The following is a 13,503-nucleotide window of genomic DNA, read 5'->3' on the forward strand; positions in this document are numbered from 1 at the left end:
TCAATGTTTTTGTTTATCATAAAATAATGAACATCTGAGGAAAAAAAATAAGCTACTACCATGATGAGATGGGGGTATAATCGAGTTAGCTCCAAAGCACTTTCTTCTACGTCACCATATCCAAGAATAAAACACAATAAACAGTCTCCCACGTTCTATTCTCTACCGTCATCGTTTATTTGCTGTGCACTTCCGAAACGTATACATTCATTGATTTCCTTTGCATTCCTTAATGTCAACTGAAATTGATCCAATTAGTTATTCCTGTAAGCAAGGGAGTGCAAACATTCATTCATTTGCCAATGAATTCAGGTGCCTTTACACTCATTTACACATCTACAATGTGCCATCTCACAAACATCACCGTGTGGTGTGAGGCGCTCATCTGACCTTTCACCCTCTGACCAGATGGAAGTTGTCATTTCTGAGAGGCTGCAGACATTTTTTTATACTTTTATAAAGTATAAAAATGATTTTTTTATTCTGAGGGCCCATTGCTTGTTTGCATGAGTGATACGTGGTTGTTGAAATGAATAAATATGTAAGTTGTTCCAATTTATAATTAGGTGTGCCTTGTTCCCAAATTCAGCCTGTCTGTGCACGCCACTGTCTAACTAAGTGTGTGCTGTCGTCCCACTTCTTGGGTGATGACAAAGTGGTCATTGCACGATCTAAGACGTTAAAGGGGCTCATGCAGCTCCAGCTCAAGGCGGGGGTCTGACTCTGACTGTAGAGTAACAGGCCTGATTAGTATTCAGTCCTTTGGGTGCGCAGTGTTCGCAGCCACAGAGCCACGTAGGGCCTGTAGCAACTGCTCGTCTTGTCTGCCTCTCCAAGGTTAGAGATGGGCCCGACCGAGTAGCTGGAAAACAGTGGAGGAAACACAAAACTGGGAGACGAATAGGGATACGCGATACTAGGAATTAAGTTTTTTGTTTGTGGGAACATTCAGCTTCCCCCCACACCCCCCCCCAACACCCTCCCCTCCCCTCGAACTGGGATTGTCGACAGTGAGATTGTCAGTGGGGACATTGTTGGCATCGTCGCTGTGGTGAGGAAGCTGTGCCGCGAGGAAACAGATCGTTATCTCCCTTCTTATTTGTGCTTAATGGAAACGCGCAATCATAAAAAATGGTTGCATCTGGAGGAAACCCGTGAATGCACGCGATCGGCTCTTCCCGACATCGGTGCGTTAGAGAAGACGCCGCAGCTATAGCTGGACTCCGGGTTGGGTGTGAAGTGTTCACTGTGCACCGTGTGCTGCTGGAGTGAAGGTGACTTGCGCCCCGTTGCAGTCAATGCGATGCGGAGAGAGGAGTCGAAGGCGCTCATCCGGTACTTTTTCTGCGCTCCGAGGCTCGTCTAGGAAAATATTTGCGCCTCCTCTCATACTAGAGGAGAGGAACGTGAGCGAGGGCAATCACCACAGTCGAGGTTTAACCAAAGCAGAGGTGTGTCTGAGGTAAAAGAAGAGGGAGAGAATAAGCCAGGTGGTGAGGAAAAAGTGCTGGAGTTTGGTGGGGGGGATCAGACAAAACCGTTCTGTATTAGAGCCGTTTTATTAGTGGATGTGTATGCATGAGTTCTGCATCGAATGGGCGCAAAAACCGCCCCAGATCCGCCGGGAACATCTTCCAGATTGGCAAGCCTCCTTACCGAGACCCACAGAGGAGGGAGAGCACCGAAAGTACCCGCAAAGCCCAGCGCGCCGTGGCCGACTGCAGAATGGTAGGTTTGCGACACGTCGATGTCTGCATGCTGTCCCTTTATAAAGGGGGTGCATTGTTATTATCCCAGGATTTCTTTGTGCTAGGATGTTCGGCTATCCCGTGGCTGCAGGATGCACAGGCGACAGCTGTTAAAGACTGTAACCCGGCCCGGGAGCCTAAAAATAGCTGTATGCATTTGCATTGCTTTGTCGGCTGTGAAGCCAAACAGATCATCTCGGCGTGCAGATTATGATGATGAGTGATTTGCATTCTGCGAGTGTTGGAAGCTACAAGGTGATTTGAGCTGATTTCAAAATTGCCCGAATTGCAAGATTGCATCCACAGAGGTGTTCGTGATCGTGGCACAGATGTCGGGTGTTTTGACAGATGCTGGCAGCAGGGATCATATGTGTATGCCTGCTTCACCCTTTCATACATCAGTGAGCGTCATGGAGACTCGCTGCTCGTGTACCTTTATTCAGCAGGATGTTATAGTAGGAGTGTGTGTGTGGGGTTGCCAATAAACTGCCAATAATAATACAAACTGGACTGTATTTCATTAAAACAAAATGTTTTTATATCCATGTTTCAGTTGGCTTTTGTGCAATTTCTGTTGAAACATATCCCCGTGCACTTGAACTGGTAGATTGTTTGTCCCCAGAGTGGAGGAAGAAAGAAAGAAAGAAAGAAAGAGAGAGAGATATTGAAAGACTTGGATGCGTTTCTGTCTTAAGTGTCTGGTTTTCATGGGATCCTCCAGTTTACTGCAGTGACCAGAGAAGGACGCCAACTGTAGTTGTTTGGTGCTTATTTGACTTTGGTTATTCAGAGAAATAACTTGCTTTGTGTGTGTGTGTTTTTCACAGATCGTTCAAGAATTTAACACACTCGTGGCTCTGTACCGGGAACTGGTCATCTCCATTGGCGAAATCACTGTCGACTGCCCGTCTTTACGGGCCGAAATGCTCAAGACCCGGACTAAAGGCTGTGAAATGGCGAGATCGGCGCATCACAGTCTCTCCTTGATATCGGGGTGAGTTTGGCGTACAGCTGCTGTCCATGGTGCTGAAATGTGTGTCTTCGCTAAGACCTGTCCGTGTTGGTGAATGTGTAACTCTGCAACTCTGCAGCGCCTAAAGTTGTAAGGAGGCACATTTTTTCTAAAGAAAATCTCGTCTCAGTGAGTTTGGAGTGGATTGGGGAAAGTTTGGAGAAACAGAACATGAGACCGGCTTTTAAAAACCATGACATCTCTAATTGCTGGGGGTGGGTGTGGAGGGGGGCTCTACCAGGAAGCAATCACAACAGCATACTGTAACTGACCACTTCCCATTAGCTGGCCCTAAAACGTTAATGGTACAAAGCAGAGTGGAAGTGGAAGATAATTATAACAATAATGTGGAGTCAGTGACTTTTAGATTGTTTGCTTTCTGTGTATGCAGCGTGTTTGTTTCGTGTGTATGTTAGTGTATGTGCATAGATAAGCTACTGGCATTATTTCACCCTTGCAGCAACAATAGCTGAACAATGAATCCTTTTCAAATCAATATTGCTCTTTTTGAAACCTTGCAATCGGCAAATCACAAAGGCTACAAGTTAATGCAACTGCAAATTAAAAAATCTCAAAGTCAAACCTGTTGGAAAGTTGAAAACAATTGTTGTCTTTGTAAGAGTAGTTACTGTTCACGATGGTGATGTGTGTCATGCTCCATCACATTTTAAATAATTAAAACACAGTGAATATTGTACTGTACACACACAATTAAATCACAAATCATATTGTCATTGTCATTTAGGTAATTTCAGCCAAATACACATCATCCTCACCAACCAATAACCTGAAATATTGGGTTTTATTTTAGTATTCAAGAAAGTGTTTGTTTGTTTTGTCATTTATTCTACCAGAGGAAGTTTGAAAAGCTTTGAAAAGCATTACAAGTGGTCTTTTTTTCCCCCATCACTATGCTAAAAGGTATAAACAGAGGCTGTAAGAATGTGCAATATAGAGTCTTATATCTGTTTTGCAGCACAACCTACAGGCAATCTGATGAAAATAAAAGTTTTTTTTTAACTATAGAAACACATCTGAGCAAAAAGTACTCATTTGTGAAATTTGGAAATAGGTAACTACGGATGTCCATACAAGGAGTTGTGTATTATTCCAGGGGTGCATCTGTGGCACTGATCTGTGCCGTGGGAGCACGGCACAGATCTTAGTTAACTGCATTGATCTTTTCTACACTGGTACTAGTGGACGAGGGGAAAAGCGAGGCCGAGTCAACTGAGGTTCCTCAGTAAGATACCAGCTGACCTCAACGTTAATTAATTTAAATAAGAATGTGACATAGAGAAAGATTTGGACAATGTCCACAGTGTTGTCTCAGGTACTGTTGGACCAATAAGCTTTAGGTTTACTGGAGCTAAAGCCCACAAGGCTCATGACATATTTCCTATTTTTGAAAGCATTTAATGTTCTCCCAATGATAATTTCACGAGTTTGTTGTAAGCTGTTCTCTGCTCTGAAGCCCATTTCCTAACTCAATAATTAATCCATGTGCTATATCTTACAGTGATTTAAGAATGCATATCCTTCACTGTCTGTTACATGCATGAGAAAATCTTTTCCATTTCACGTACACGCTTTGAAGTTTATGTGTGTGATGTGCTCATATGGTAAGCCCGTAAATATGTATTGCATGTCTGCTTAATATTTCCTGTCACGCAGAGGCATGCGTCATACAAACATCCTCAGCACAGAGGCATTTATAACAACGCTGAAATAACATCTTATTTAAGTCTTTGAAGAAACTGTGCAGTCAGTTTACTGTGGAGAAGCTACATGTACTCACTGCACTATTCCTTTTTTCCCAATATATGGCTTGTAATTATACAGCTGTGTTGCAAATGGAAATTAGTGATAAGTGATATATATATATACATACATATAACACATCTTCTTTATTATCTGTGGTTTTCATCTACCTATTTCAATGTCAGAGACTGGTTTCAAGGATGTCCTATTATATTCTTATTGGAATAATTCATTTGTAATATTGCTTTTAAAAAAAACAGTCACAGGTTTTTTATTTATTTATATATTTTTCATCCATCCATCCATCCATCCATCCATCCTCTACCGCTTTTTCCTCCGCCAATCCCAGCTGACATATAGTACAGGGTGAAAGGCAGGCTTCAGGTGTGATGGACAGGTCGCCAGTCCATCAAAGGGCCACATAAAGAGACAAACAACCGTCCAGTCTCACACTCACGGTCAATTTAGAGTGTCCGAATTTACCTAATCCCCAAATCTGAATGTTTTTGGACTGTGGGAGGAGACCGGAGAAAACACACGCACACACACATACACACACGGGGGAGAACATGTAAACTCCATTCTTCTTGCTGCAAAGGCAAGCTAGTGCAAACCACTCTATCTATTTACTTCCCTGATTAAAAAAATAATAATTCATACATTTACAAAACAATTTATATCTTAAAGTTCTCATCCTTGCATTTCAACACAGCATGTTATATTTTAAAGGTGTCTCAAGCTGTAATGCTCATGTCATGTTCCACAGGGAATATTGACCAACTGCTTGACTTAAAAAGGACATTGCAAGTTAAATTGCAATCACATTGTCCATCAGATAAATCGCAATTAGATATTTTCCCCAAGCTCAGCCGTGTTGCTCCGTTTCTTTCCGTATTTGTCTCTACAACTAGACACAGAGTTTGAATTGGACGGCGCAGATCATTCCCGTTCAAATCAAATAAAGCAGTGTGTCTGAAGGGTTTGAGTGATGCAGGGCTTCTTCAGTGTGCTACAGCAACGCTGGTAAGCAGGAGAGCATTGATGAGACAGGGATGAAAAGTAGAAGCGTGGAAGAGTGGAACACAACAGCATGATTTGTGTGAAAAGAAAATATTTGGACCAGGTGCAAGTTTCACACCTTTCATCGCTGTCACTTTCCCATGTGATATCACACCTGTCATAGTTTCCCCTTGATCATCACATTTATGTGGCCATGAAGTGACCGCTGTGTCTCATAAAAGCTAGTCATCAGCTCGGGGTAAATAAAAAAAAAAAAAAACAAGCCGATGAATAACTTCTCTACTCATCATTTCTGCAAATCCCACGGCTCATTTGCATGCGAGAGCTTTTATTTGGTAGAGAGTCTGAATTTAAATTCAACTCTCCCTCTTACATGAGCTGATGTCATGAAGGCTTTAGAGCTAATATTCAGCTTATAGATCATTTTAATATAAACACTTGCAGTCAGACTGACAGTGCTGCCAGCACTTTCAGTCATATTTGTAAGAAAGAGAAAAAGAAAAGATGTTTTCAAACTAAATGTATCTTAGTGATACTTGGATATTTATGATGTAATGTAGTTTTAAGGATGTAGAAGCTTCACACTACTGCACAATTTGACATTTGTCATGTAATGGAACTTACAGTTTGGTGAGTCAAACCACAATAACTTCTCTAGATGAGATAATGTGGATCAGTAATGGTGATGCAATATTAAAAAGGTCATTTTGGTTTTTACCTTTGGACTTTTGAACCTTTTGCACTTGTTATTTATTGATTTTTCCACATGCCATTTTAGTCCTTGGAGTTGAGTTGTGTGTCTTTTCAGGCCAGAGGACGGGGAGATCCACCCTGAGATCTGCAGGCTCTTCATCCAGCTGCAGTGCTGTCTGGAGATGTACATCACTGAGATGCTCAAGTCTGTCTGCTTGCTGGGCTCCCTGCAGCTCCACAGGAAAGGTTTGTCAATGAAGACGCCTTGTGTGTGTGTGTGTGTGTTTAGTGCTTTATTTCTTCTTTTTTGTTTCAAATTAATTTGAAAAAGAAACAACCAAGAAAATCCAAAATTTAATATAAAAACCACAGTGTAAATGAATGAACTAAACCATTGCTGTTGCACTACCTGAATAGATTCAACAACATTTTTTTTTTTTTTAACATTTCAATTTATTAGAAAAGTGCTTAGCTAATAAAATCTGCTGTAGAAGAAAAATCCCTTCCTGAAGCACAGCTTTTCATGACGATGCAACCAAAAGAAATCAGCATACATGAAGGACTCACACACTCACTCATTCATCTTCTAAGGCTTTATCTTCCACATGAGGGGTTGCTGGTGCCAATCCAAGCTGACATATGGCGGGGCAAACCCTGGACAGGTTGCCAGTCCATTACAGGGCCACGTAAAGACAAACAACCATCCACTCTCACTCTCACACCTACAGTAAATTTAGAGTGTCCCGCATGAAGAACATTAGTAAAAAAGTGCTTCCCTTATGGTGACGTTAAATTAACGTCATTATCAATTTCTCTGAGCTCACACGTTTAATGAAGTTTAAAGACGATTTTAATTGTTTTAGCCCAGAGATGACCAGATGAAATGTTCCAGTTAAAATCGTTTTTGATAAGTCTGTGGTCAGATATGTAGGTTCCCGTCCCGTATCTCCACTATTGGCTGAAACTGATGTTTTTTTTATGTCCTCCTAAAAATGAAGGGCTGACTCTGTGATGCACAGTGTTACACTGAATATATTTATGGAAAATCTCAAACAGCAGGAACAGAGTCAGACACAAGACACACACATGAAACACTGCCACATTTTTCTTGATTTTGTTCACCAAAGCCCCTAAAGATTCAAGATTCAAGATTGGTAACACATATTTGAGATGAGCTGCACTCTGTGTGCTGCAGGTAAAGAATCCTGCGGCCCACCCGGGGTTGAGACTAAGATGGAGGAGTGCTCAGACATTCCCATTCTGGAGGACACGTCTTCCTCCCCGACTGACTGTCCTCAGCTCTGCTGGCTGGTGGCCACCGACATAGAAAACATAGAAAAGTAAGTGGACGAAAATACGTTTGTTTATCCATGGTGTGGATGATTGTACGTGTTGGTCAAAGCACAGAAACATCTGCAGACGATGCAAGTGAGTAATTTCTTAGTTTTCTAAAACTATAATGACTCATTGCTTGACTTTTACAAAACACTATATATATGTTTTTGGCAGCTGCTGAATGTGTTGCGCTTTGCCATTAATAAAAATAAATAGAATTACTAGCAATAATGATAATACTGCATCAGGTAACATTTGGGATATTTTAAGATATAGCTATAATACTGAAGAATAAGGCAAATCCAGTGTAATAAACAATAACGTTTTTTGTGTAATTGCAGAGATATGAGGGAAATGAAGAACCTTCTCAGTAAACTCAGGGAGACAATGCCTTTACCACTGAAGAACCAAGGTAAGACTATTGCTTTGACACACACACACACACACACACACACACGTCAAAGTAAAAAAGTAAAAAAAAAAAAAAGATTTGACTTACTGCCAAACAACTTAAGGAGAATTGAGTGGAATTACGAGTAACTTGCTTCACAGACAAATATATCTGACATGGCAACAATGTCAATCAACGTCTTCTTGTGTCCAGATGACAGCAGTTTGCTCAACCTGACTCCCTACCCACTGGTTCGACAGAGGAAGAGGCGGTTCTTTGGGCTCTGTTGCCTGGTAACCAGCTAAGGGCCCCGCCTTCATGGGTAGGAGGCGGCAACAAAGACACCATGACCCACTGTCCCTCACCACTTGTGTCTCCCACCACTCTATTACTGCCATTTTCAAATAAATTGTCTCTTTCTCTTTTTTTTAAAGGCTACCCATTTTATAATTTTATTTTGTAATACAAAGAAAAAATTGTAACTGCAATGTAATGAAAACAAAAGTCATGAACATATATTTTAAGATATTTTGCAACAGACTTTCTTTTGGTAAATGAAGTCCGATATCTGCTTGTCGGGTGTCAAAGGGAATGCGAGGTCCATGTTCAATCACTACCACATACTTGAGCGAATGAAGTGAGGATTAATGTTTTAAAAAGGGAATATAATAGTCAGTTTTTGTCGGAAATAAAGGGATATCGCAAGAAAAGATGCCATAAGAATATTTGAGGATGGTCGCAAAGATAAAGTTATGCCTTTGTCTGTCTGAGCTGAGGTGACAGATTCGTGCAGAGTACGTTTGTTGTGTATTACAGTCTCTGTTTTCTGTTTGTTGCTGTTTTTTTTTTCTTCTTAATGTACTTAATTTAGTCTTCCATAAACCAAGAACCTGTACCCAACTTTAACTTTTCAGCTTCAAAATGAAATAGATGATACAATATTCATAAAGACAACTTCTTTGCACACAATATCTATCTATAAATTGAGACATTAAACTTGTATGTACACATAATCTTTACGCAATGCTCTCTGAATTATTTTCAAAGGTGAAGACAAGCAAAGGGTATCACGGTATGATATGAGCAAGCCCTCTGTGTGAGGCAGTCAGTGCAGACAGAGGGCAGACAGCATGGGTCTTGCTTAATTCAGATAGTGATCAATGTTTAGGGCCCAGTGAAGGTACTTTAGTCCAAGCTGATATAGGTCATTTTACATTGTTAATAAAACTTTTGTTATTGAAACTAACTGATGTGTTAAATCTAATCTCAGATTACAAGCACTTATCACTCTGTTGTGATAAAACTGGCAGTGACTGGTATTTGACGTCGGACTAAGAGTTGTGATTGGTTGTGATGTTGCGATGGGTCGGTTTTCAAAGCCTCAGATTTCAGGCTGCAGCAATGTTATGTGTCTGCCAACACCCAGAATTTGGAGTGTTTAGCCTTCACTGCTAGTTCTGATGTCTAAGGATTATTATGGTCTTGAGTCATTTCTTTTTTCTGTGTTATTTCTCTCTTTCTTTACTCTCTTTCTTTCACTCCATGTTTAAAAGTCGTAGTTATCCGCGGTGCAGCACTGGGCTGTGGTTTTCAGCACAGCTCTATTATTCTAGTGTTATGTATCTAGTCTTTCACCATAATGTTATAAGAAGCTTCCATAGCTCAACATATTAAATGACTTAAAATGTTAGGAGTATCAGGATCTCCCAGTATTTTATTTTTCAAGGTTTAAACATAGTTTAAAGCTGCTGTATATTATAATTAATATAATGCTGTGCATGTGATAAACTGATATTACTCATCTGTTGACAGGTTGTAAGTGAATGAATGGAAATGAAGGGTATCGAGAATTGTGTCATATATAACAAAGAGATCCATGTAGAAGAACAAACACACGTGTGTGTGGAGTTTGGCAGAAATAATAAATCACTTTCTGTGTTTTTGTAAAAACACGTTGGTCCACATATTGAAAGAGCGTGTGACTGTGGAGACAACATATTACACAATGGGAGGCGGGATCAGGAAAGTTAGTGAAGCTGATCCTGACTGAAGAAATAATAATCACTATTATTTGGGACCAAATTTTAATTTTGAATTTACCTTACAATAACTTTAAATGATTGTACTGTATATGTCTTTTCACCCAGGGATTCCACAGAATGCTTGTGTTATACTTGGATGATGAGTGGGACAGGAAGTCATATACCATTACAACATTAAAAGCGATGTTTTCAGAATAAATGTGTAATAATCGCGGTTTTTTTTTCTCAATTGTTTTGTTTTTGTAATCTTTTTGGGGTCATAATCACCAGACTTTGACAGATTTATTTTAAGTTGCTCATATAGTTTAAACAAAATCATTATTCCCCCACTCTCACCCTCTCAAACATCACAATTTGATTCTCTCTATTTAATATTACTCCAACTAAAATAGCATTAGCTTTGCTAACTTCCCAAAATTTGCTTTGAGAGGGTATAATTGTGCATTTGAACCTTTTAAAATGAATCCGATTATTAGTGTTTTAATTAACAACAATAAATGGCCACTTTCACCGTGCACATCCACTCTCCTGCTTGCCTGTCTGCCCACATGGCAGACAGACAGGCTTGTTTTTCCGCCTGTCTGTCTGTCCGTTTGCTTGACGGTCCACTGTGTCACAGCGCTACTAATGGCCATTGCTGAGCCAGCCACTTTCTAAATGACACCCTCCTCCGCTTGATGCAGCTGCAGTTATGCGCTCACCTCCTCCTCCTCCTCCTCCTCACCTCCTCCCTCCCCCACTTCCTCTCATGCACTCCACCGTCTTGTCAGCGTCCTCTCTATATGTTCATCTGAACATGCATCTCGCTCATACATCACACACCAGCAGCTGAGTAACTGACTGACCATGTATGACTGGACCATCTTCTCCCCACTGCTCACCATTCATTCATTCATTCATTTTTGTGTATGTGTATGTGTACACAGCATGTTTCTTCCATAATTCCTGGATCATTCAGCCCCAGTTGCTGCTCAAACTCAAAGAACAGCGACTCTTGTCAAGAGTGGACGCTCACCTTGTCTTGTCTCTGAGAGACTCTTGGACGTGGACCACACTCACAAACTTCCTCCTCAAAGTTCACTGGTCAATCAGCCCGGGGGTTTCAGCATCCTAAAAGATGGCGGTGGCAAGGTTTTGGCACTGGCTGCTCATAACTGGATTGCTGTAATTATTCATCGGGAGAGTGATGCCTTCCAGGGGCAGAAGATTGATTAGTTTTGATATGCGACTTAGTGTAATCTGTCTTTGACCAGGGCTCCTGTCCAAATTGGCAGGAACGATGAAAAGAGAGGAAGTTCTTTTAAAAGCGAGAGGAGAAACAGGCGAGCATGCGGCGGACAAAGGGAAGAGAGAAAGATTACCCTGTGACGTGTGTCTTTAACGTACAGTTGAGCGAGGCTGTGATGCAGAATGCGGCGTTAAAACGCTGCACCTGTCATGATCAGCATTCACGTGTGAGTTTATTTTTTGAACCACTTGCATGTTTTGTCTCATTTTCCGCGACGAGCGCGTGTCCTCGCTTAATCCTCCAGTGTAAGCATGGCAGAACTTAAAAGGCTCTGATTAGGCTGTCGTGTCCCAGACGTTGGCTGGATATAAACTTGGGACACACTCACAGTGCCCATATGTGCCCTTTAGACCTCCATTTGTGTTTTGTTAATTAAAGGATTCTCAACTGCAATTAGCAAGCTGTACAGTGACACACACACACACACACACACACATGAATGTGTGCTCACTGACACAGATGTACATTCATGGACTCACAAACACTCCGCGTCGTTGTTTAAGTATCACGCTATGTTCTGCTGTTAGGTCAAGTTCGCGTGCAATACCGTTGGCTTGTGATCACTTAAAGTAAAATAAAAATAAAGTCAAATACAGCAGCAATGCTTGGTGATAATTTGCAGAATGAATAGAAAAATGAAAAACAATCCCAGGGGGAAATTACCGAGACATGAAATCCTATTTCGGTAAAACAAACAAAGTCTGCAAGTGGGACAAGATGATTTCAACAGTTTTCAATGCAAATAAAAAGTTTGATTGTATTTATACTAATGCAGTATATCTGCCTCATTGTGTTGCTATAACAAACTCAATTTCATGAAATTTCCACAAGAACATATGAAACCATTTTATTCCATTAGAGGCATCTTTTAAGTTCTACGGAGTGTTTTAAGCTTCATTGACTTCACCCAGGCTACAAAATACATTAGCCCCAAAACAGAAAAAAACAACAAAAAAACATGCAGAAAAGATGTTGGAGAACAACTATTAATTTATTCAACGCACTGATTAAGAGGAAGAAAATGGAATATAATATGATGGGCAGTTATTAAGACATCATGTTCAATTGAAATACTGGCTTCACTCATAACAATGGTGCAGCAAGTTTATTCACAACCAATTCAATTGGTTTTGGTTTTGGTGTTTGGTGTGTTGCACTTACCCGCCGTCGCCCACCCGCTAACTCAGCCCGTAGCCCTTCAACTCACACGATGCCAGCAGGGCTGAACACAGCAAACTGCAGCTCGTGTAACTTAAGTCCTAAACCACCTCAGCCTTGAAATGTCCGTCTGGGACCCGAAAACGTCTCGTGAGGAAAGTGTTTTTGCTCCTTTTTTTCCAGAATAACTTTCAATATCTGGCAGTTATTTACAATTTGCTGCATGTTACATTAAAACAAAAAAAAACTGACTGTAGTTGTACATGAACACCATTTTGTGTGTTAAATTTGAAATTAGAACAGCATTAAACATATTTTGTTCTGTTTTTGTTTCTATGTCCTAAAACAGGCCAAACAATGGAAACAGGTGTTTTTCTCACTTGAAGTTACCGTAATAACCACTCGTTGGCTTTGATGTGCAAGCGTGGGAATTTTCCAGATAGCACAAATATGGTCGCTTCCTTACGGTAACGCAAAGTGCGCTTGTGCGAACATGTCCATCACTACTACAGTCTACTACAGTCTTTCATCATCCTCACGTCCAACCAGCATGAGGCTTGTTGTCCCAGACTCCTCCCCCTTTATGAAGTGAGCTGATTGAACTTGATTGTATGTGTGTGCATTGGTAATTGTAAGATTGAAGTTATATTATGTTCATTGAAGGGTTTAAGAACAACTTTGTAATGCTGGCAAAAATAGTCAAATATGAATAATTCAAATGATACGAGTCACATGTAGTTTTTGTTTTGCTATTGTTGTATTTTACCTTTCAATCTCGACTTGGTGATCACTTAAACAGACAATGGGACAGTTGTGTATGAGCATGTAAACGTTGGCGACTTAAACACTAAACATGGATGTTATAAATTATTTTACATTTATTCCCTTCATGACACTTTTATTAAAAAGTTGTTTTTTTTTGTCTTCCTGGCGCTCCCATATTCCATGTCGTGTATTCTTTTCGTGTAACTGAACTATTTCACGTTGAGTCCATGGAGGCGATTGCTTTAAGACAGCACGGCAACCTCTTCTTCCTCATGAAATAAATTGCATTT

At 40.6% G+C, this 13,503-nt stretch overlaps 1 protein-coding gene across 1 annotated transcript; it reads left to right on the forward strand.

Annotated features, from left to right (window-relative positions):
• Positions 1 to 795: 795 nt before the first annotated feature.
• Positions 796 to 9,206, forward strand: LOC122769012 (regulator of G-protein signaling 7-binding protein A-like). Its single transcript, XM_044025263.1, has 6 exons — positions 796 to 1,728; positions 2,576 to 2,742; positions 6,350 to 6,480; positions 7,430 to 7,574; positions 7,911 to 7,981; positions 8,174 to 9,206. Exons 1-6 carry the CDS (start codon positions 1,579 to 1,581, stop codon positions 8,263 to 8,265), a joined length of 756 nt encoding a protein of 251 aa, XP_043881198.1. The 5' UTR covers positions 796 to 1,578; the 3' UTR covers positions 8,266 to 9,206.
• Positions 9,207 to 13,503: the final 4,297 nt, after the last annotated feature.

The sequence above is a fragment of the Solea senegalensis genome, linkage group LG5, assembly GCF_019176455.1.
Source record: "Solea senegalensis isolate Sse05_10M linkage group LG5, IFAPA_SoseM_1, whole genome shotgun sequence".
NCBI lineage: Eukaryota > Metazoa > Chordata > Actinopteri > Pleuronectiformes > Soleidae > Solea > Solea senegalensis.